Genomic DNA, 25,112 nt, shown 5'->3' with positions numbered 1-25,112 from the left:
TGTGTTAAACCTGATCTAAGAACCATTGTTCTATAAGTATATCCGGTGGTGAAAGGCCACCAGTGGCGTAGTCGTTAAAAACACACACTTTGCCAGGACCCTTTAAGACCCCCGGTTACATATAGACCTCATATATAGAGATCAAATGTTAATACTTCTTATTCGTATTGTATTGGTATTGGTTGTAATTAAATAATAAATATAATTTGATTTGTATTGGTTCCTATTAAGCTGAAACTGGAAACGGGACGTTAGAATGCGTGAAAACGCAGGAAACTACATCTAAGAAATGCAATTTTTTTGGGGGGGGGAAAACCCCCAGACCCCCTGCCAAAATGAACTATCCCATATTTAATTCATTGACGGTTGGCAATGAATGAATGAAGTCAAGGAAATTTTGCATATGATTATCAGTATTGCATTGCTTTCTACATATCCAACACACTTAAAATGTGATAGTACTGAACACTAATCCTCTGCTTTACGTTTTTTTTTTCGATGATGTTACTAATGCGGCCCCCTTGAGGTCCACATGGGTTGTATGCGCTCCCGGACCAAAATGAGTTTGACACCCCTGCGTTAAACCATCGCGGGAACAAAAGTTTTGCTTAGCAGCCGCACAGTACCATAAGAGCAAGTGCTGGGCAGATTCATGTGATATCCACAGTTCACCTCCTCCGTTTTTGCTTTGTCCATTCTCAGTGATGAAAACACAAGCCGTGCTTGCTGGTTGATACTGTAAGCCCGCCTCTGTAAGTTCTCCCTCAGGTAGGAAGTAGGCTAGAACACGCCCATGTGAAACATCTGAAGATTTATTTAAAAGTGATGCCAAAAATGTTTGCCTTTAAACAAACCAAGTGAATTTCTGCTGCACTGAACATCTTGTTTGTGACTAAAATGTCAACATTCTGCAAAAAAAAAAGTGAAAATAACCAAAAACTAAAAATAGATCTTTGTTCGCGATTTTCTCCATTTGGCTCAGCCCGACATGTAGTGCTGGAAATCACGGCGAGGCACAAATGATTTCAACCATTTTTGAGTCATTTAGGTGTTGACGGGGTGTTGAGTGACCTACTTTCATAAAATTAAAAGTTAGCATAAAAACGATTTGTGCACAAACGTAAATTTTGCGTGCACAAACGATGCAAAAGTGTGTAATAATTTTAATATCGACAGACAAGCAACTCAGAAGTTACTGCGTGGAGACAGGAAGTATTCCACCCAGCAAGTTCTGAAGTGGATAAAAAAGGCAACCCTATTTAACCATTTCCCTCCCCCACAATCCATATCGTCAGCTTCTTCTGTGCACATGGGGTCCCGCATGGCCAGATGCCCACAGTCCATTGTCTTGTTGTCCAGCATATGCAATTTTATATTTGTTGTTCAGCAGCCACACCAAGTAGATACACGGGTGGTTGACGTTTAAGGGCGTAATGCAAAAAAAAAAATACGTTTTTCAAATTCCTGAAAAAAATGATGGATAAAAATTGGAAGAAAATAGAAAAAAATAAAGCACCTACTTGCCTGTGGAATTTCACCTTTTTTTGGCCATTTTTGGGAAAATGTGTCCTGCATCAACACATTGCATAGGCATGTCTCACCGCAGGAAAATGGAGTCACACCACAGGGAATTCACTGTATTAAGGCCATTTTAATCCTTTTGTATACATGCCTGACATCTGAGCTCAAGCTAACTTGATAATGATATTGTGTTTAATCTTAATATGTGTTTTCATTTATAAAAACACTTTTTTCCTCCTATAAGAGCAGTCACACCACAGGACACCATAAAATGAACCTAAGATTGCAATATGAAGACATATTAAGAGGTTAAGAGTCACCTTAAACTTCCACAGCACTCTCCAATAACTGAGGTACTGACTGGTTAGCAGCCAGTCTTTAAGACCCTTGTAGTTGGCCTTGCAGCTGCCCATTCACAAACATTGACATACATGTCACCCCGCAGGACGCAATTTGTGTTACGAAATTGAACTTGTAGTTAATATTATTGTCTTGAGTTTTTTTTCACATACATTCATATATCTTAATATAAAGTTAATATTTATGCAATCATGCCAAATGCTTCATACATTATTCAAAATGTTATTGGTTAATTTATATATATATATTATATTCCAGGTTTCATTAATGTTACAGTCACACCGCAGGATATTTGACATATAAACCTTTACATAAATCTTAACAAAAATGTTTCTTCACATCTAAGACTAATATGAAACATAATGTACCACATCTTGTTTCATTGACATATGTTTTTTAAAGGAAAAATAACAGTTTTGTAGGCTTTTAACCAATGTTACGAAAAAACAAGGCGTCACGTCTCCCACCCACACATGTTTCCAATAAGTGTCACGTGACCCATTACAGAGAAGCTTACACACAAGAATATGTCACTATATGGGGACTTCCCCAGCCAAATCACAAGAATAAAATGAAAATAGAATATAGGAATCGTAGAAGATTAGAAAACTAAGATGAAACTAAACATTTCTCCACATTCTCCTCCTTTTGGGAGTTCATACACTCACATTATAAAAGTAGACATAGTAGTAGATATAGAAGTACATAATAGAAAGGAAGCTACTTAGACACCCGCACGCCCGCATGACATCATAGGTGTCCTGCTCTTGGGGAATGAAGCACACCTGCTCAGCCAATCAGAAGACGTTCCGTCTGCTCACTGGGTGATAATTAGTTGGAAAAATATTATCAGATTCTTTTTCACACCGCCCAAAATGCCAGTTTTTCCGCACAAACTATTGGAGATGCTGTGGTTGTGATCACGCAGATCATCACCACAATTTCTGGGACTACCCCCTCCATGACTCCTTTTTAGGACCTGCAGGAGGCATTAGGCATGAACATCAACCTGGACTTTAAAACTATGTACTTGTGTGATCTTGAATATCTGAATGAAGGAAGCAAAGGACAGCACTCTTCAGATGTTGCTGTTCTTATTCGCCCACGAACGTTTCGGGCAGAGCTCTTCTTCAACGTGTAATGGCAAGGATCTTGAGGATCTGGACTGTGGTAAAGTGGTGAAATACCTGCTGATGGTGTTGGTGGTGGCAGCTAAGAAGGCCACAACAAGGAGGTGGCTTCAAAAAGACCCACCCAGTATGAATGGCTAGAGGTGCTGTATGAAGTGTTTAAAATGGAAAGGATTACCTATGCAATGAAAAACCAACAAGATAAGTTTAATGATGAGTGGATGATGTGGCTTTACTTTGTGGCACGTAAGAGACCAGATTTTATTTATAGATCTCGTTTTACTTTTAGATCTGCAACTGTACTGTTGTAACTGACCCATATATTACATTGTGTATATTTCTAGCAAGTACGGTATATATAACAGATTTTTTCCCCTGTAATGCCTTACATTACTGCGTTACAGCAAAAAGTAATGCATTACAGGAATTGATTACTTTTGTAACGCATTACTCCCAACACTGTACTATATACACCCGTCTCCAAAAGAATTGTCGCCTATCCATCTGTTTGGAATAACAGCTAATAACCTGACTTTCAATTAATCACTTGGCTTCAGAAGTCACTCATATGAAAGCTACAACCCCCCCGAATGAAAATGTATGTACAAAAATAAATTTCATGCACCAAAGAAAGATTGACCCTTTATTGAACACAGAGAGGGCCGATTTTCACAAGACAAAACTTTTGTCGTCTATCGAACATAATGTGAAAAGGAGCAGATAAGTCACTTCAAAACACTTCAAATACGCAGATTGGGTGTCATACTTAATCACTGATTCACTCTCACCTCTCCAGAAAATCAACTTTGGCCTTAGGTGTATGTTTAGGGTCATTGTAATCATGGAAAGCAACACAATTAACCCCTTAAGACGCGGCTTTATGAATTTGTTGTTACCAGTATTGTAATGACCAAGTCGTGGTGCATTACTAAATGGCCTGTGTTGTGTCATAGTATTGTAGTGCTAAGATAGTTACATTTCAATGACTATTACAGCGTGCCATTGGAGGTACGGCGCGCATTAAGGGGCTACAGACAATGAAGATCAATGAGAGATGGTGACATATTGGCTATTCGTAGAGCAATACATGTTAAACTTCATGATTTAATCAATGATAAAAGCCCTCAAGCTCCTTCAGCATGCATGCAGCTCCTCATAAGAGCTGTATCCGTACCATGTTTGCCTTTAGGCACCATTTCTCTTTTTTCATATTCTTCATCTCCAACACCATACAGTTTTTATGCTATCAGTTCTAAAATGGTTGATCTTGGGATCTTGACTTCAGAGTATGAGTCCCATTAGCCTTCATTTTTGTCAGAATTAGGCGTGACATACTCTTGGCTGGCTTTTTTGAGACAGGACAGTGGGAGAGACTTCTTTGGTGTTAAGGGTGAAGAATTTGGAAAAAAAAATACATGGTGCCTAAAATCAAACAGCTCTTATGTGGAGCTGCATGCATGCTGCTGGTGTGTGAGGGCTTTTATCATTGATTACATCATGAAGTTAAAAATGTATTGCTCTACGAATAGCAAATATGTCACCATCTCTCATTGAACTCCATTGATTTTCATTGTGTTGCTTTCCATGATTACAATGACCCTAAACATACACCTAAGGCCAAAGTTGATTTTCTGGAGAGGTGTGAGTGAATCAGTGATTAAGTATGACACCCGATCTGCGTATTTGAAGTGTTTTGAAGTGACTTATCTGCTCATTTTCACATTATGTTCGATAGGCGACAACACTTTTGTCTTGTGAAAATCTGCCAGGTCTGTGGTCATTACAGGGTCTTTGGTGCATGAACTTTATTTTTGTACATACATTTTCATTCGAGAGGGTTGTAGCTTTCATATGAGTGACTTCTGGAGCCAAGTGATTAATTGAAAGTCAGGTTATTAGCTGTTATTCCAAACAGATGGATAGGCGACAACTCTTTTGGAGACGAGTGTACAGTGCACATATCGCATGGAAGACACAAGGTAGTTTCAGATTCTTTGTCTATAGTCTAACGTTATTCTTGTCTTTCATTTCCTATCTCCCATTGTGTACAGACGCTCCTGCTGAGAGTTCTAAAACTACCATGGATCCACCAAACAATGTGGAAGTCAAGGAAGTTAATGCAGACTCTATAACATTGACCTGGGTGAATGCATCTAGCCAACAATGTAAAATTTTAATGGTAGAATACAAAACAAAAGTGGAGACTGAATGGACTGAATCTGACCCTGTGAAGAGAAACCAGGAAACAGTAACCCTGTCTGGACTGGAGCTAGACACTGCGTATGAGATCAGAGTCACAGCTATGAGTAAACAAGGCAGTTCTGTCAGCAGCGATGTTGTTACTGCCAAAACTACCATTAGCCCTCCAACCGAAGTAAAAGTTGAGAATGTGAAGGCTTACTCTGTCTGCAGAGATGTTGTTACTGTCCAAACCAACACTGGCCCACCAACCAATGTGAAAGTAATTGAAAAGACGGCAACTTCACTTACCTTGAACTGGTTAAACCCAGAAAAGTGTGAAGGTGTAGAGCAGTACCTTATTGAATACAAGGAGGAACACAGCAGTCGTTGGCAAAAACAAGACACAAAAAAAGAAGTGTACAAATCTACTCTGAAGAACCTGAAACTGAACACTAGCTACTCCATCAGGATGCGCACAGATGCAAAGAGTGGAATGAGTGACTATGGTGACATTTTACTGGCTACAACCAGGGAAGGGCCACAGGACAAAAAAAGGTTCACTATGCTGCCATCAGGTAATACACCAGTAACCCTACCTCCAGTGTATGGGCTAAATTTACAAAAGGCAACCACAGTTCAGTTCAACAAAATGGAGTTTGGAAAACCCAAGCCATTAGGCAACCCCCCAAACAGAACCATCATGTTTGTTGGTGCCACTGGATCTGGCAAAACAACCCTCATCAATGGCATAATCAACTACATACTGGGAGTTGACTGGAAGGACAACTGGAGATTTAAACTGATAGATGAAGAGACCGATAAATCACAAGCACACAGTCAGACATCAGAAGTGACAGCCTATCAGATTTCCCCCACTGATGAATTCCAAGTTCCATATTCACTCACAATCATTGATACCCCAGGATTTGGGGACACCAGAGGAATCAAACAAGACAAGGAGATCACAGACAGAATTAGACAGTTTTTTACAAACAAGGATGGAATTGATGAAATTGATGCAGTGTGTTTTGTAGTGCAGGCTGCTTTAGCTCGTTTGACACACACACAGAGGTACATCTTTGAGGCAATCCTGTCCGTGTTTGGGAAGAACATAGCCGACAACATCATCACTCTGGTTACCTTTGCTGATGGCAAAAGTCCGCCAGTACTGGAAGCCATCAAAGACGTCAACATGCCATGTGCCACAGAGAAAGATGGAACCCCTGTCCATTTCAAGTTTAACAACTCTGTCCTTTTTGTCGACAACACAAGAGGTCATGGTGACGAGGGAGACTTTGATTTCATGTTCTGGAAAATGGGAAAGGCAAGCATGAAAAAGTTATTTTGTCATCTAGACACAATGCAAACCCAGAGTCTGACCCTGACAAAGCAAGTTCTCCAGGAGCGCAAACAGCTTGAAACAACTGTTGAGGGAGTGCAGCCACTCATCAGAAAGGGGTTGTCAACCATGGAGGAAATACGAACCATGCACGCTGCTCTGGATAGACACAAGAACACAATTGAAGCAAACAAGGACTTTGAGTACGAGGTAGAGGTGGAGAAATTTGACACGATTGAAATTCCACTCGGACATTTCATCACCTACTGTCATAGCTGTAACTACACCTGCCACTACCCTTGCTACATACCAAAAGATGAGAACAAAAACAACTGTCCTGCAATGAGAAATGGATGCTGCACAGTGTGTCCAGGAAAATGTGTGTGGAGTGTTCATAACAGGACGACCCACAGATGGGAGACTAAACGTGTAAAGGAGAAGAAGACATACCAAGAGTTTAAGAGGAAATTTGAAAGAGCATTCGGAGAGAAGATGCGCATAGAACAAAGTATTGCAAAGTTGGAAAAGGAATATCACCAAGTGCAGGGAAAGATTGTAAAATTGATAGAAACTGTAACTAAATGCCTGATTCGTCTGAGAGAGATTGCCCTTCGTCCGGATCCTTTGGGTACCCCAGACTACATTGACCTGCTGATAGAGTCACAGAAACAGGAGGCCAAACCTGGATTTCACCAGCGCATCCAAGAGTTACTGGAACTCAGGGAAGGAGCTGATCTTGTGCAGAAAGTGGCAGAAAACATTGCACTTGGGACAGAGGCATCAGGCAAGGCAGTAGCCAATGAGTTTCTGAGATATTTTAAATTATAACCTATTTTGAATGTGTGAAGTATGTGACATATTCTTTCCCAAGCCAGTTATGAAATACCACCTTCACCAGTGCCAATTTTAATATTTGACTAATAGTTACTGTGTCATACTGTTCCTTATTATGACAAAATTTATTTTCTTCTATTACTTTTCCAGATTTACAACAATTATTTGCAATGTTTTTGTTGGTTTTGTTATGTTTACGGGTATATCTGTTTTAATCATGTCATTACATCTTGTAATTCTAGGTATTTAAGTTTTCATCACTTTTTAGTATCATAGTGTGTATTATGATAACTAGCTGATTGTTATCACATGATTCCATCACTATTGATAAAGTGATGTGTAAAGTGTAATATCATTTAACTGCTGAGGGGTGTGTTCACTGTTGAGGATATTAGATATAGAAGAGACAGCGATCTTATACTGGTGTCTAATGTCTAACTTTGGATACACATGTAGACACAGAGAACTCCAGGCATGAGGATTAATCTGTGGTCTTCCCTATTATGATTTGCTGAATTAATGTAATCATGTGATTTGTGTCAAATTAAAAGTTACTTTTTATTTAATTGCTTTGGGTCAAACTCTGCTTGGTGTTTATCCTCTCTTCAAACTGTTTTGATGACTGCATCCAGGGATATAGTCAAGTCCAAGGACGGGACTAGTCAACTTCTAGACAAGTCCAAGACAGGACAGAGTCCTAGCCAAGTCCAATTTATATGTAAAGCCAAAGTTGGCAAGTCCAGTGTCCAAGTCTGAGTGCAACTACTAGCGAGTCCAAGGCAACTCCATAGAAAAACTGACTTCAATCCAGTCTCAAGTCCGAGTCTGGACTCAGGTATTAGAGCCCTGATTGTATCTATTACATTCGACTTCAGATTCTTTAACACTGTACTGTATGTGCCTCTGAGTTACTGGACAGAAATGGTGTGTCGTCAATTATTCAAACTTTCAAGTTAGCCTACCTATTGCCCTATTGTGGCAGAATGTGATGAAAAAGTTTTTTTTTTTCATATTCACATATAGATATATTCAATTCACAGTAGCCTGTTCAAACAATGCAATATAATGGAGTACGATATTTTTTTTGCAAGAAAAAACTGAATTGAATTTGAATGTGCATTTGACCATACAGTATATCAGCTGTATGGATGTCAGAGTGGTTCCCAAACTTTACCACGACACTATATACCTGTATACCGATACATTCAAGCCAAGGCCCCCCTTATGGGTCGTGCCACGCTATTTTTCTCTGTGTAACACCTTCCATAACCAAAACCATAGTCTTGGTCTGTGAGGCAGTGTCCCACTAAGGTATATAAAACATTAACAATAATAGTAGTTAAGAGATGCAGTAGATTATGCTGTTGAGAATATTGTTTAGCACACATGCACGTACGCACGCACGCGCACACACACACACACACACACACACACACACAGAACATTTATACTAAACCAAGGCTATATAGATGTGATAGATAGATGTCTGCAGTGGTTAAATTGGCACTAATTTTTACGTGTACTATTTACCACTAGAGGGGACCCTTTTAAAGTAATAAATGACATGTCGTAGGCCCATGTCTTAACTCTGATGGTGGTAAAACACCGGTCTGCTATGAGAGCTACTGTTAGGTTGGCATTGTCATACACCGTAGGCTACATTAGCAACAAGGAGCAGGAGGATGAATGTTGCTTTGTTCCTCAAATATCACCTGATCATGGACTTCACACTTCATGTGAACACTGCTGCACACACAATCTCTACTAAACCAAAAGCAATTTTGCTTGTGTGTGCGTGCGTGCGTGTGTGCGTGCGGCTATGTCTGCAGTGGTTAAACAGACACTCATTGTATGTCTACATGAGGCACTCTTTTAAAAGGCAGTTTGGTAACTTTACCACTGGAGGGAGCCCTTTTAAAGTTATCGATGACATGGGCCTACATCTTAACTCTGATGGTGGTAAAACATCAGTTTGCTACAAGAGCTGCATTGCCACACCGTACAAAAACAAAATAGAACAGGAGGATGACCTTGGCTTTGTTCCTGAAATAACACCTGATCAAGTACTTCACTTCTCATTCATCTGAGCACTGCTGCATTTCACTGAACTGCAACATGCAGGCCCTGCAGTGCTGATTGGCCAGATATACACGAGTTAGTAAACATCCTGCCTTTACCACTCCCTACACCTCCATCCATGGCCAAAGTGTCCTTCAGCAAGGCACCTAACCCCACATTGCAGGAACTGCAACCAATAGCCTGTAATATCGGTAAGTCACTTTGGATAAAAAAAAAAGTGTCAATCAAGTGTAATGTAATAACAAAAAACATAATAAAACTATCACAGGTAAACATCACAGGTATGCACATGTAAACATCACAGGTATGCAAGGCGAGCACACTTCAGGGGTAAGTGAGGGGAAAAGCATAGTGATATTGGGATATACACTCACTGGTCACTTTAATAGGTTCACCTTTCCAACTGTTTCTTGATATGAATTTCTGATCAGCCAATCAGTTCAGTGCATTTAGGCATGTAGACATGGTCGAGACAATCTGATGCAGTTCAAACCGCATCAAAGCATCAGAATGGGGAAAAGAGTTATTTAAAAGATTGAATATTTCAGAAAATACTGATCTACTGGAATATTCACACAACCACCTCTAGGGTTTACAAAGAATATATACACTGAGCAGCAGAGGAGATGGAAGAGGTCAGAGGAGAATGCCTAGACTGGTTCGAACCAATACAAGGACTTTTTTGAATAAACACCCTGGACTTCATCATAAGCCTCACAATGCCCTCTGGACCTCGTCATAAGCCTGCCAACACCCCCTTAGTATTGAAATATAAAAATAAAACAGTCTAATGCCCCCCAAATGGCAACTAAGCAGTAAGCATCACCCCCACCCAGCTGTGTCCTTCCTTAATGGATTCCTTCTTAAAGGTCACCTCCCCAGCCTCTCCCATCTCTCTCTCCACTCGTTTCCTGTCCCCCTCTTCACTGTACTATCCTAATAATAAAGATGAAAATGCCCCCCCCCCCCCAAAAAAAAAACACAAAACAAAACAAAAAAAACCTTGAGCTAGATGCGTACTATGCATCCTCTCTTGTTGTGCTGGTTTAATGACATCATGGGGATGACTTTAAATAAAAACTTTGATGAAGTTTAATATGTACCAAATATATTGGACATACTTCTTGTAAATGTTTTTTTTTCTATCTGTATTGGCCATGATATAGCCATAGCTGCTGAAATGGCAATACATGTAAACAATCAATCAATCAATCAATTAATCAGACTTCTTGTAAATTCACGTCATTTTCTCTTATGTTCAGGTAGCCTATTTTAAGTTGTGTGTAGAGTCAGGGCCACTGGCAGCTTTGGCTGGGCCCTGGACAGTCATCTTAATGGGCCCTCACCTCAATTCTGGGCCTCCTCTCTCCTGGGCCCAATACATCTGTCCCATTTGCTTCTGGTTGAGGCCAGAAAAGGCTGTGCCGAAGATTTAACCAAACAGTTTCTATAAAGTCTCTGCTTAAAGCACGTCACTGCCCTGAGCACACCTCTACCCAGGGGCTCAAAGTGCATTGCCTCCCAACAAAGTGGGTGGAGTTCCTGATTTCTCTGGAGCTCAGAAACAATATTTGTATTGCTCCTAGACTGACTAGAAGCTATGCCGAAGATGTTGTGTCACTAGTGTGAAGTGGGTCCCAAGTTGGAGAGGGTGGGGAACCCCTGGCCCACAGTATTACTCACCTGTCACACACACACACACACACACACACACACACACACACACACACACACACACACACACACACACACACACACACGCACACACACACACACACGGGTCAAAGACGTCCTTCAGTGCAATGGATACTTTTGCTTTCTGTAAATGCAAAAAAAGAGTTTTTTTTTAATTATTTTTTTGGCTTGGCTTTCATGCATTCACTTTTCAAAAAATGTTTTGAAAACTTGTGCTTTTCACAGTTACAGTAAGCAAAAGCATCTGTTAGCACTGAAGGACAGTGTCATGTTGGACGTCTACACACACACACACACACAGCTGACCAAGTTGGAGAGGGTTGACCCCTTGCTCACTGTATTACTCACCCATTATGCTGCACTTAGCAACTGACAACAGCAGGCATGCATGTGGGGAGACATCACACACACACAGACACACTCTCTCTCTCTCTTCCTCTGTGTCTCTCTCTCTCTCTCTCTGTTCCACACACACACACAAACGCACACACACACAACCAGAGGTGGAAAGTAACTAATTACTTTACTCGCGTTACTGTAATTGAGTAGCTTTTTTGTGTACTTGTACTTTTTAAACTACTTTTTAAAATTTGTAATTTTACTTTTACTTAAGTACATTTTCTTTTGAGTAATGTACTTTGGTACATTTTTCAGCACAAGCGTTACTGAGTAAAAAAAACAAACAAACAAACAAACAAAAAACCTCTAGAATTCTAGCCTAGTTTATAAAGAGTTGGCGCGTGCGACCTGTCTCTCACTCAAACGATGTTGGCTGACATGGAGGCTGACGATGGAGATTCACTTAACTCCGAGGAGATCAACATTAGCTGTTCTTCCTCTAACCCAGTGCACCCCTTGCACACCTAGAGGCAGAAAACGCTGATTGATAAAAAGTAACTTTTTACCTTTACTCAAAGTACATTTTAAATTATTTACTTTTTACTTTTACTTGTGTAGTTTTTTTGACTGGTAAATTTACTCGTACTTGAGTACATTTTCAACAGAGTAACAGTACTTGTACTTGAGTACAATATTTTAGTACTCTTTCCACCTCTGCGCACAACTGACCAGCATGGTTGGAGACATCACACACACGCACGCGCACAGGCAGGCACGCACTGTCCAACATGTGTGAACTGGAGACGGAGTGACAGGACACTGAGCAACTACACGCCTTAACAGCACAGACACACACACACACACACACACACACACACACACACACACACACACACACACACACACACACACACACACACACACACACACACACACACACACACACACACACACACACACACACAGTGTGTGTGTGTGTGAGAGAGAGAGAGAGAGAGACGGAGAGAGAAATTACATGTAATGTCAGTATGTTAGTTGTTATGGCACATTGTGTATGTGGTAATTCCAAAAGTCCAAATAGAATGTGGAGAGGCAGCCTTTAGCTCCTACACTGTAAAGTTTTGAAACCAGCTTCCAGATGACGTAAAAAAAAAAAATGCACCCACTGTTGATGATTTAATATATAGGCTCAAGGTGAAGCTGTTCTCAGAGGCTTTGCCCTAGCAGTTTTTATTTAATTTTATTGTTGTTATTGCTTAAGGTTTTATGTTGATCTTTTAATTTTCTTTGACTGTAATTACTCTCTTGTTTCCTTTCTTTTTACACTTAATTTATTTTTGTGAAGCACATTGAGTTGCACCTGTGCATAAAATGCGCTATACAAATAAACTTGCCTTCCCTTGCCTGTTAAGTTGTGTTTATGTCTCTGTTCCTCCTTGTCCTCTTCCTCTGCCTGTGTCTACAGCCGCTGGCCTGCGAGAAAGACTCGTCTCTGCTGCTGTAGTTTTGGTCTGTGGTTTGGACAGTGAGAGAGACTCGTCTCTGGTGCTGCTAAAGACTCGTCTCTGGTGTTACTAAAGACTCGTCTCTGGTGCTGCTGTGAGAGAGACTCGTCTCTGGTGCTGCTAAAGACTCGTCTCTGGTGCTGCTGTGAGAGAGACTCGTCTCTGGTGCTGCTAAAGACTCGTCTCTGGTACTGCTGTAGTTTTGGTCTATGTGTTTGGACAGTGAAAGAGACTCGTCTCTGGTGCTGCTAAAGACTCGTCTCTGGTGCTGCTGTGAGAGAGACTCGTCTCTGGTGCTGCTAAAGACTCGTCTCTGGTGTTACTAAAGACTCGTCTCTGCTGCTGCTAAAGACTCGTCTCTGCTGCTGCTAAAGACTCGTCTCTGGTGCTGCTAAAGACTCGTCTCTGGTGCTGCTAAAGACTCGTCTCTGCTGCTGCTAAAGACTCGTCTCTGCTGCTGCTAAAGACTCGTCTCTGGTGCTGCTAAAGACTCGTCTCTGGTGTTACTAAAGACTCGTCTCTGCTGCTGCTAAAGACTCGTCTCTGGTGCTGCTAAAGACTCGTCTCTGGTGTTACTAAAGACTCGTCTCTGGTGCTGCTAAAGACTCGTCTCTGCTGCTGCTAAAGACTCGTCTCTGGTGCTGCTAAAGACTCGTCTCTGCTGCTGCTAAAGATTCGTCTCTGGTGCTGCTAAAGACTCGTCTCTGCTGCTGCTAAAGACTCGTCTCTGCTGCTGCTAAAGACTCGTCTCTGCAGCTGCTGCTGTGTGAGAGAATCGTCTCTGGTGCTGCTGTGTTTTCGTCTTCGTGTGTTTTGGTGTCGGAGACCTCTGGGCACTGCAGCTCACCTTATGTCCAGGTGAGGGCGCCAGAGGCTAGTTACTGTAAAAGTGAAGTGAAAGCCCACCTGGGATACTCCAACTCCCATTGTCATTGTGATACAGCACACAAGTGCACACTGCACACAAGTGTACATGCACACAACAAAATTGCATTACATCAGTCTTGAAGGAGCATCGGGGAGAGCACTGGTTAATTCATAGAGGTAGAAAATAACACTAGAGAGGACCCCGCCCCCCTTTTTACGGCAATCTGTAGCGGCCATTATCTGTAGGTAGATCAGAGCAATGGAAATTAACGGAGAACGAGGCTCACCTCTGTCAAAAATGGCTTAATCATGTGAAAATGTCCATCAACACACTATACAAGGACAATAGTTGAAGTGTGTTGCTAACTATGTTCATAAAAGATAATTTGATCTTTAAAAGTATTTTAGCGACTCATGTGACATTAGTACTTTAGCCTGACATTTCAAATCTGGTCTTTGATTAATGTGTTACTTCATATTGACACAGTTTTAGTTAATTTCTTGACAGGGGTGGGCGTGTTCTCCATTGACTTGCATTGCCTGAAAGTACCTACACTACCTACGGAAGTTGGGAAGCTCCAGCTGCCATTTCCCAGTGCTGTCGCAAATTGCTGTGTCCTCTCTAGTGTTATTTTCTACCTCTATGGGTTAATTACTCCCTCCACCAACCCGACGGTTCGGGAGTCGAACCGGTCACCTTTGGGCTACAAGTCTAACACCCTAACTGCTTACCCATGACTGCCCAGTGAATGTAGCCTACCTCAGAGGGGGTAGGAAAAGCATAGCAAAACAAAATAAATAGGCCTATCTCCATTCATTAAATAACTAATGTGCACCAAAAACAAACCATGCAAAATAAGCAACGTTCCCGTGAGTTAAGAACTGCATTATAAAATAATATGTTGCATCTCTGAACATTACAATGTATGCATGGTAGTAGGACTGACATGGGAAGTGAATTTAACCAAAAGAAACATGCATGTCTGTGACTGTGACTACTGAAGCAGATCATGATCCTTGCTATTGGATTTTAAACATATGGTGTGGCCTACTGACTTTTGAGAGGTAAATTTTTAGATATTTATGGCTCTATTTTGAAACTATTTTTAAGTGAACAATAATATGAAGCAATTATAAAAGCTGTATACTGTTCATTCTGTCAAAGCAAAATGTTTTTAATGTTTTTCCAAGAAAAGTATACTGTACTTACAGATCTGCTAAAATGTGAGGAGTGTACTCACTTCTGTGACACACATATTTGTCATGGAGATACAGTCAGGGCATTGCCATGGAGATTAGGGCGTTGCCATGGAGATACAGGTCAGGGCATTGGATCCGGCCGTAAACCAGCCCAGAGTCCAGAGTCCAATCTTTATCTTCTGCACCATAAATATTTATTTTCCAGTTCATACTTTATCTTGCCGATAACACAGCAAGCATCTGACTTACAAGAAATCAGGCCACATACTGTAATGGGTGGTGTAAAACACACCCCTGGAGAAACACCCAGTTGAAGACTAGCATTCATCTGATTCATATTCTACTTCATGCTCAGACCTTTCTCAAACTCTTCTACACCTGGCCAGAAGAACCTTACCTCAAACCGTAAGTGGACATTTTTTTTCTTTGTAAAGTCACTAACATTTCACATTAGTACTGTAGAGACTATAGCCTAGTTGTTTACTGATAGCCTATCCTGACGCGTTGTGCCTGAGTCCAGTTTGTATGTATGGAAAATCAAAAAAATGTGTTTTGAAAGTCAAATCAAGAATGAAATGTTATGAGAATATAAAATGCTGCATCAGTCTGGCTTGGACAACCAGACCAGAACATAGGTATGGGGACACAGGTATCTGCAATGGCATTTAATTATAGACCTTTACAATTAAACCAAATTAAATGTCAAATGTATTTCTATACACAAAGCAACACACGTTTGTTTACCCTTTCTCTTTAAAAGAGTTGATGTATTCTCTCTCTCTCTCTCTCTCTCTCTCTCTCTCTCTCTCTCTCTCTCTCTCTCTCTCTCTCTCTCTCTCTCTCTCTCTCTCTCTCTCTCTCTCTCTCTCTGGTACTATAATTAATTAAAAGTAAGAAGAATCCATTGCCTTTTGTATTTTATTTTACTTTCTTTGTTCGCACAGAATGTCCCGTGATGTAATTGTCAAGTCAAATGATGTTAGAGCGTAAATGACACAGACAGATGAAGTACAAACTGTATATTAAAAAATCATTTTCTAAATGTAAATGTTCAAAAAGTGTTTTCCATTCGTTTTTTGGTCGCATGCACGTGACTGTAATCACTATGACGCTGTGTGCATATTAGAGCATGACACGGGAGTGGATTTTCACTCCCGCCCCAGAAAAAAAATCCCATCCCGTCCCATCCCGGACTGGAGTAAAAGAAACAAATCCCATCCCATCCGCTCCTGAAAAGAATTTTTCCCAATCCTTGACACTCCCATTCAAAATCAATCCCACTCCCGTTTCGTCAAAAAACGATTTTTTTAAATGAAAAATAAGCGAGCATTCCCGCTTCCGTTCATTTTTATTCCCGCTCCTGCCCGCTCCCATTTATCTTTATTCCCGCTCCTGCCCGCTCCTGTTCATCTTTAAGATTTTGACTCCCATCCTGTGAATCCCGCAGGACCTGTGGGATTCACGAAAAATGTCATCCTCTACTGCATAGTGCTTGAGGAAAGTTGTTTCTCTGCAGTACCACCCCACTGGTGTACTATGGGCTTACCAGGCCTATGACAAAATATTAAAGAAGATTTGACATTTTAAATTGATGAATCTTAACATGTTAGGCCTATGTAAATATTAGTATGAGTCTGTTTAAAATAAAAGAAAACAAAGTAATAGCTTATTATTAATAATAGACTTTAATGTCATGCCAGCGTGGAATTTGTCTGAGATACTGTACATATGTGTAATGGGCAAAAAACATCTGCGTAAATAGACATACACGGCAACTAACGTAACTTGAAAGAATACAATTTTATGTAACATGTTTGGACATTTGATGGTTTTGCCAAGTTTTTTTTTTAAATATGGACTTTACTTTATTATATGTGTTAAATTCAGGAGGTCTTCCTGCCCTGTGAGAGTTTCCATTTCGATTCCTGATGCCATCAGAGAAGATTGTATGACCAGAACCCTCCCTCCTCCCCTGTGACTAAGGTACCCAGGGCATAGTAGCTCCCCCCTGTGACTGAGGTACCCTGAACATAGTAGCTTCTTCCCCCTGTGACTAAGGTACCCGGAGTATAGTAGCTTCCCCTGTGACTAAGGTACCCTGAGCATAGTAGCTCCCCCCTGTGACTAAGGTACCCTGACCATAGTAGCTTCCCCCTGTGACTAAGGTACCCTGAGCATAGTAGCTTCTTCCCCCTGTGACTAAGGTACCCTGAGCATAGTAGCTTCCCCACTGTGACTAAGGTACCCTGAGCATAGTAGCTCCTCCCTGTGACAGAGGTACCCTGATGTCCCCACACACTGCTCTCCTGTTCATCTGTCAGGCTGCCCTGTGGCTTACAAGTACATTGAATTTTATTTGGTACCATTTTACTGCTGCCTTAAATATGGGTTCTGTTAACTATGCATTGCAGACACAGATAAAAAGATAAGTTAAGATATACTCATATTTTACAAGATAAACAATTTCCTGAAATAAGGTGGACTGTTTCTTAAGAGAGGTTTGTTGTTTATGAACTGTGTGCTGTAGCATGCTGTGTATTTCACTTTCTCTTGACTTTCACTTTCCGTTAACCCCTTCTAGGCAACAGGTACAGAATTGTGCATGAAGAATGGCATCGTCTGCTGAGGACATCATAGAGACTGCTGCCCTGGGGAGGCCATTTACACTTGGGATGCTGTACGATTGCAGAAGGGATTTCCTTGTTCCAGGTGAGGGCTCAAGGATCAAACAGATATCAAACACATAGGCCTACATACAGAATTATAGAAAGCATAAGAGGTATTGTTGGGATCACAGTAAACATGTTAATTGGATAACCTTTTAACACTAACTTCGTAAAGCTGCCAAGGCAAGGCAGTCTTATTCACGTAGCAGTATACATTTCATACACATACTGTATACTTGTGCAGCCACTAAGCACATTATGAAGACAAAACGCAATAAATTACCATAGCTGTGCTGCTGACACCCAACGTGTCGTAATTAAAATGGGATGGGACTCAGATACATACTGGATATGTTTCAGCTGTATACACAACTATACCTCTAGGATCAATGAGGAAAAACTTGTTGGAAATATCCAATTTCTAAACAAAGTGTGGTGAGGCAGCCTTTCGCTGCTATGCTGGAAAGCTTTGGAACCAGCTTCCAGACGATGCTAAAAAAATTGGCCCTACCATTTCAAAGCCAGATACAAGACGAAGCTGTTCTCAGATGCTTTCTCTTTGTAATCCAAATTATTGACCTTCGATTATAAATATTTTGAGGTCACAGAGAGACGAGGACTAGCCTGATTATCATCAACGTTCAGATCTCTTCGAGACTTGGTCTGACAAAGACCATAACAATTAACATTTCCCAAACAGCATGGTTGACCCGCCTCCCTTGGTTTTCTTATGGTTGTTTGGTTACTGACAGAGTGTGAGGAGTTTCCGTATTTTCGGGAACTCAGAAAGTACTTGCATTGCTCTTGACCCGTCACTAGGAGGGCACAGCCTGGCCAGACAAGGACCACAATTGTGGCACGTTCAGACAGTTAATTAAAGGTTAAAGGAAGTGTGTGTGTTCCAATGACTGAATGGCATCTCCTTTGGTTGTGGCGATGAGTCTGGCAGTGCGTCTTAATATGCGACCTTGCCTCCTCCACTTGCCTCCTCCACTTGCTTCTCGTCATGATGACATCACTGACAACAGCATTATATTTCAATATCTTGCAAAAGCTCAATTGTAGATTCTTTTTCTCTTTTGCAATTGGGATCAAAAGTTGTTGTGGTTAGGCTGAAAGCTGGGAAACTTTATCGTTTTCTCCACGGAGGAGGGGCCAGGAGGCGGGACGAGGAGACAAGCGCAAGTGGAGGAGGCAAGGTTGCATATTAAGGCGCACTCTGTGGCTCACTAGCCATGGATCACTCTGCTCTGTTGTTGTGTACCCAGATATCTAGAGGGAGAGTCCCAGCACTGTTTAATGATATCATTATCACAGCCTAGACAGAAGAGAACCACAATTGTGTCACGTTCAGACAGATCATTAAAGGGTTCAAGGGGAAGGGTGTGTGTGTGTGTGTGTGTGTGTGTGTGTGTGTGTGTGTGTGTGTGTGTGTGTGTGTGTGTGTGTGTGTGTGTGTGTGTGTGTGTGTGTGTGTGTGTGTGTGTGAGCGTACGTGTACAGGGCTACTGACAGCTTTGGCTGGGCCCGGGACAAAGACATCTGAAAGGGCCCCAAACCCAATGTAATGAGGATCCAATTCTGGGCCCCTTCTCTCCTTGGGCCTAGGACAAGTGACCCCTTTGTCCCCCCTGTTATCTTCCCTGTGCGTATGTGTGTGTGTGGGTGTGTGTGTGTGTGTGTGTGTGTGTGTGTGTGTGTGTGTGTGTGTGGGTGTGTGTGTGTGTGTGTGTGGGTGGGTGGGTGTATGTGGGTGGGTGCAAGTGGTTGAATGGTATGTCAGTTTAGTGGCTATAGGTCTCAGGCTCACTTGTTGGGTCTGGAAATCCTTGGTTGACACTTGGCACACAACAGCAGAGCAGAGGAACTGGGCAGATAGGAATTGAGGCAGCAGTAAACACAAGGTCAAGGCAGCATTCAATGTCAAAAGGCAGAAGCAGTTTTGCCAGATTGAGCGGTTACCCGCCCAATTGGGCTACTTGGGATGGCCGTGTGTGGGTAAAAACGGGAAAAATAGGCCAATTGGCGATTTGGGCCCGTAGAAGTCAATGCAATTTGTTGAAATTGAGCGGAGTTTAGCGCATTTTGAGAACCTTTTGAGACAAGGTCAAGGCAGCATTCAATGTCAAAAGGCAGGTTTTTTCCCGGCCCATTTGGGCCAATAGAAGTCAATGTAATTTGTTGAAATTGGCTTTGGGATTTGATCAGACACACCTGGCAACACTGGGCAGAGGGCTTTCAGGTTCAGGTTAACCAGGGCAGGAGGGCAGAGAGGTATCGAACAAATGTTCATTTCAGTTGCCATGTTCTAATGCTTTTATTTGTACATTTTATTTGGAATGGAATACGCTATACAAGTAAAATGGCTTTGCCTTGCCTTACACAGTTCAGTGTGTTTAACATCAATAACCAAAAACCGTAAGCAGATGAAATAAGAATAATGTAGTGCAAGGACAGTATAATGCCAACAAAAGTAAGTAGTCTTTGAAGTCATTGATCTCCTTAATAAAACTATTAATTTCCAAACAGGTGTTACATTGTGGGATAATGAGGACCTGCGGCAGAATACTTGTCAAACAGGACAACAAAACACAGAATTCAATATCACAGCATCAGACTCAATTGATGAGAAGTCAAATTCATTGAATGTATCTGGATCTCTGAAACTAAGTCTCCTTGGAGGACTAGTGAATGTGTCAGGATCAGCTAAATACTTCCAGGACACAAAGAAATCTCATAAACAACAGCGGCTCACTCTTCATTACAAAACAACAACAAGATATGAATCACTAACAATGTCTCACTTGAGTCGTGGACAAGTATCCCATCCCAACGTTTTTAAAGATGGCACAGCCACACATGTTGTCACTGCCATCTTGTACGGGGCCAGTGCTTACTTCATGTTTGACAGAGAATCATCTAACGACGAAGACAAGAAACATATTGAAGGGGAAGCCAAACTGATGATGGATAAGCTGAAATTCATCAAAATAAGTGCAGAGGCATCTTTTGACATGGATGAAAGAGAGAAATGTGCCGTGGAAAAATTCAGTTGCACATTCCACGGAGATTTCCATCTTGCCAGCAATCCATCATCATTTATCGAGGCTATGGATGTTTACAGACAACTTCCAAAGTTGCTTGGAGAGAATGGAGAGCATGCTGTTCCAGTCAGGGTGTGGCTGTACCCTCTGGTGAAATTGGACTCAAATGCTGCAAAACTACAAAGAGAAATCAGCAACAGCCTCATCACATACACATCAGGAGTCATAGAGCACTTAAACGTGACAGAGATGAGATGCAATGACCTGCTGAAGAACACAGCAGCAACTACATTCCCTGTCATGGAGGAGAAGCTTCGTACTTTCATGCAAAACTGCCGTCACTACAAGCTTGAGTTTGTGCAGATGTTAGGGTCAGTACTTCCCTCTATCCGAGGGGGTGGAAAAGAGGAGCATGCCCTTGCAGACATCCTTAAGGAACATGAGAAATCTCCATTCAACAGCAGAGACCTGGATCAGTGGCTAACCAAGAAAGACAAGGAATCAGACACAGTGGTGTCCTTCCTCAAGCAGCTGGAGAAACTTGGTGCAAAATTAGATGACAACTTGGATGATCTTTTATCTGATTTAGACATCACAAATGTCGTGAGCTTCACATTTACCTCCATAGACCAGCCTGATAGCTGCCTCATGAAACAATCACATTTCCTTACTCCAGCAGAAATGATGAGAGAATGTCCAGATACTTTACAGACCAGAAATACAACTCGCAAGAGAACATTTGACGCTCGAGATACAATGAATCCATCACGTCCTATAAACACAGAGTGGCTTTCTGCTGATACAAGACAAAGCATGAGGACACAGTTACATATGTTCAAACAATTGAAGGAGTTGAAGAGCAGTGTTGACACAAAATTCATTGTTGCATCCAGATATGATGACCGTTTCCCTGGAGCCTGTATATTCATATATGAAGGTGGGTGTGATGAGCCTGTCCCCTTCACTCCTCCATCCAAACCAGCCACTCCAACCACCTCTGATGTTTCATACCACAGATTAACAGTTGGGGTATCAGACCCAGATTCTGCCACTGTAGAGCACCTGGTAGAGTTCAGAATGAAGAGTGAATGGATTTCTCACCCTGTGCAGAAGAACGAGAAAACAGTGACCCTATCAGGACTGAAACCAGATACTGAGTATGAGATCAGAGTCACAGCTGTGGGTAAACTTGGCTATTCCATCAGCAGTGATGCTATTACTGTCAAAACCACTATTAGCCCACCAACTGAAGCAAAAGTTGAGAATGTGAAGGCTTACTCAACCAACATTGGCCCACCAACCAATGTGAAAGTAATTGAAAAGAAGGCAAATTCAATTACACTGAGCTGGTTAAACCCAGAAAATTGTGAAGGTGTAGAGCAGTACCTTATTGAGTACAAGGAGGAACACAGCAGTCGTTGGCAAAAACAAGACACAAAAAAAGAAATGTACAAATCTACTCTGAAGAACCTGAAACTGAACACTAGCTACTCCATCAGGATGCGCACAGATGCAAAGAGTGGAATGAGTGACTATGGTGACATTTTACTGGCTACAACCAGGGAAGGGCCACAGGACAAAAAAAGGTTCACTATGTTGCCATCAGGTAACCCACCAGTAACCCTACCAGTGTATGGGCTAAATTTACAAAAGGCAACCACAGTTCAGTTCAGAAAAATGGAGTTTGGAAAACCCAAGCCATTAGGCAACCCCCCAAACAAAACCATCATGTTTGTTGGTGCCACTGGATCTGGCAAAACAACCCTCATCAATGGCATAATCAACTACGTACTGGGAGTTGACTGGGACAATGACTGGAGATTTAAACTGATTGATGAAGATACTCAGAAAACTCAAGCACACAGTCAGACCTCAGCGGTGACAGCCTATCAGATTTACCACACAGATGAATTCCAAGTTCCATATTCACTCACTATCATTGACACCCCAGGGTTCGGGGACACCAGAGGGATCAAACATGACAAGGAGATTACAGACCAAATAAAACAGTTCTTCACAAATAAGGATGGCATTGATGCAATTGACGCTGTGTGTTTTGTAGTGCAGGCTGCTTTAGCTCGTCTGACACACACACAGAGGTACATCTTTGATGCTATTCTCTCTGTGTTTGGTAAGGACATCGCCAGCAACATCATCACTCTGGTCACCTTTGCTGACGCCAAAACTCCTCCAGTACTGGCAGCCATCAAAGAGGCCGACATTCCATGTGCCAAACAAAAGGATGGGACCCTCATCTATTTCAAATTCAACAACTCTGCACTTTTTGCCAACAACATCAAAGAGAATAAGGATGGCAAAGACTCTTCTGATGAGGACAAGGAGGAGGATTTTGATTACATGTTCTGGAAAATGGGGAAAAGCAGCCTGAAGAAATTCTTCACTCATCTGAAGACAATGACAACCCAAAGTCTGAGTCTGACAAAGGAAGTTCTCCAGGAGCGTGATCGGCTGGAGGCAACTGTTGAGGGATTGCAGCCACTCATCCAAAAGGGTTTGTCAAAAATGGAGGAAATACGAACAACAGAAGCAGCACTGGACAAACACAAGAACCAAGTTGAGGAGAACAGGGACTTTGAATATGAAGTAGAGGTTGAGAAACCTCAGAAGATTGATATTCCAAGAGGAGAATACATCACCAACTGCCTTCAATGCACTTTCACCTGCCACCGCAGGTGTGGTATACCAAAAGATGAGGATAAAAGGGGCTGTGTTGCAATAGGTTCTAATGGCTATTGCACAGTTTGCCCTGGAAAATGTATATGGAACATTCATCACAATATGGAGTACCGATTTGAGACACAACGTGTGAAAGAAAAGAGGACGTACCAGAATCTGAAGACAAAATTTGAAGAAGCACTTGGAGAGCAGATGACCACAGAGAAAATGATGTCACAGTTGAACCTTGAATATGAGCTAGTGCAGGAGGAGGTTGTTGAGATGATGAATACTGTAAATAAGTGTCTGACACGTCTGAAACAGATCGCACTTCGGCCAGATCCTTTGTCTACTACTGAGTACATTGATCTGATGATACAGTCCGAGAAACAGGAGTGTAGACCTGGATATAACGAGCGCATCCAAGAGTTAACGGTAGTGAGACAAAAAGCTGTTGTGGTTCAGAAAATGGCAAAGAGCAAGCCTGGACTTAAAGATCGTACTAAAAGGGTCTTCAGTAATATCGTGAGTTGGTTTACCGAGTAACAAATCTAGAAAGGTTACGTAAGGAAGTCTTGCCTGTGGTATCTAACCTTTTAATGTCTGTAGGCCTATATAATCTTACTAGTTGTGTTAGAATGTTTACGTGCAGTACTCTTGTCCAGGGTCGCTATCAAAAGTCAATCATTCCAACTTGTCAGTTAAAATACTTCACTAATAAATGTGAAGACATTATGTACTCATACTGTGCATCACCCATATTATGACAATGTCTTTTTACTCTTTCAGTAATTTCTCAGATTTGCTGCAGTTATTAGCGTTTTATTTAGTTGGTTCTGTGTTATTATTGCATTGATGAAATTATGTTCTAATTGTTGTTCTATTTGTTGTTCTGCATATGTCCTGTGCCCTTCGGATCTGCTAGTGATATTGGCTATGATTATGTCCATGATTGTAAGTCGCTTTGGTTAAAAAGTGTCTGCCAAATGCAGTGGAATGTAGTGTAATGTAATTTGAATTGCACTGAATGAACAAAACTAGGATTTTAGCCTTCTTTAGCCAAAATGCGTTATCTACTAAAGGCATTATGGAACTCTATTCCACTACATATGAGGGAATGTCCCTCTTTAGCCTCCTTTAAGATGGAGATTAAATAGTGGCTTCGAGCCCAACAAACACTGATAGTCTGAACCTCTACACAGCGTTCACACACACACACACACACACACACACACACACATACACACACACTCACATAACACATAGCCCTATTTTGGGAGCAGTTTCTTTTTTTTCTTCTTATTGACGTGCTTTATGCGTCTATATTGTGTTTCATTTATTTTGTTACTAACAGTCTGTTTTGGTTTTAGATGTATGTTTGGGGTTTTAATTTATAATGCTTGTAAACATCTTGCCGGCCTATTTTGGACACCAGATGGAAATTAGCCTTTGGGCTACAATCTGGCACATTTACATATATGTGCATGTATGTATATGTTCATTAATGTGCAATGTCCTGAAGAAATAATTGAATTGAATTGAATTGAATTTTTTTTCTGGTTTCATTGGTATGGGTGACTGGGAATTACATGTAGGCCTATGGGTTACTGGGCAGGGCAGAGTTTGGTCAACTGGTGTTCAAGTTTAATTTCTATTTTCCTGCATCTTTTTGGGAT

The 25,112-nt window shown here is 41.5% G+C and overlaps 2 protein-coding genes across 2 annotated transcripts; both read left to right on the top strand.

Annotated features, from left to right (window-relative positions):
* Nucleotides 1–2,933: 2,933 nt before the first annotated feature.
* Nucleotides 2,934–12,982, top strand: LOC134435166 (uncharacterized). Its single transcript, XM_063184019.1, has 3 exons — nucleotides 2,934–3,138; nucleotides 5,063–7,323; nucleotides 12,944–12,982. Exons 1-3 carry the CDS (start codon nucleotides 2,934–2,936, stop codon nucleotides 12,980–12,982), a joined length of 2,505 nt encoding a protein of 834 aa, XP_063040089.1.
* Nucleotides 12,983–15,323: 2,341 nt separating this feature from the next.
* Nucleotides 15,324–24,312, top strand: LOC134435164 (uncharacterized). The gene is made up of 3 exons (XM_063184015.1): nucleotides 15,324–15,455; nucleotides 17,632–17,759; nucleotides 20,246–24,312. The coding sequence occupies exons 2-3, from the start codon at nucleotides 17,660–17,662 to the stop codon at nucleotides 23,980–23,982; spliced, it is 3,837 nt and encodes a 1,278-aa protein (XP_063040085.1). The 5' UTR covers nucleotides 15,324–15,455; nucleotides 17,632–17,659; the 3' UTR covers nucleotides 23,983–24,312.
* The last annotated feature ends 800 nt before the right edge of the window (nucleotides 24,313–25,112 follow it).

Source organism: Engraulis encrasicolus, chromosome 19, assembly GCF_034702125.1.
Source record: "Engraulis encrasicolus isolate BLACKSEA-1 chromosome 19, IST_EnEncr_1.0, whole genome shotgun sequence".
NCBI classification, from domain to species: domain Eukaryota; kingdom Metazoa; phylum Chordata; class Actinopteri; order Clupeiformes; family Engraulidae; genus Engraulis; species Engraulis encrasicolus.
The sequence above is the reverse complement of the archived record's forward strand: the minus strand, read 5'-3'. Positions and strand labels throughout refer to the sequence as shown.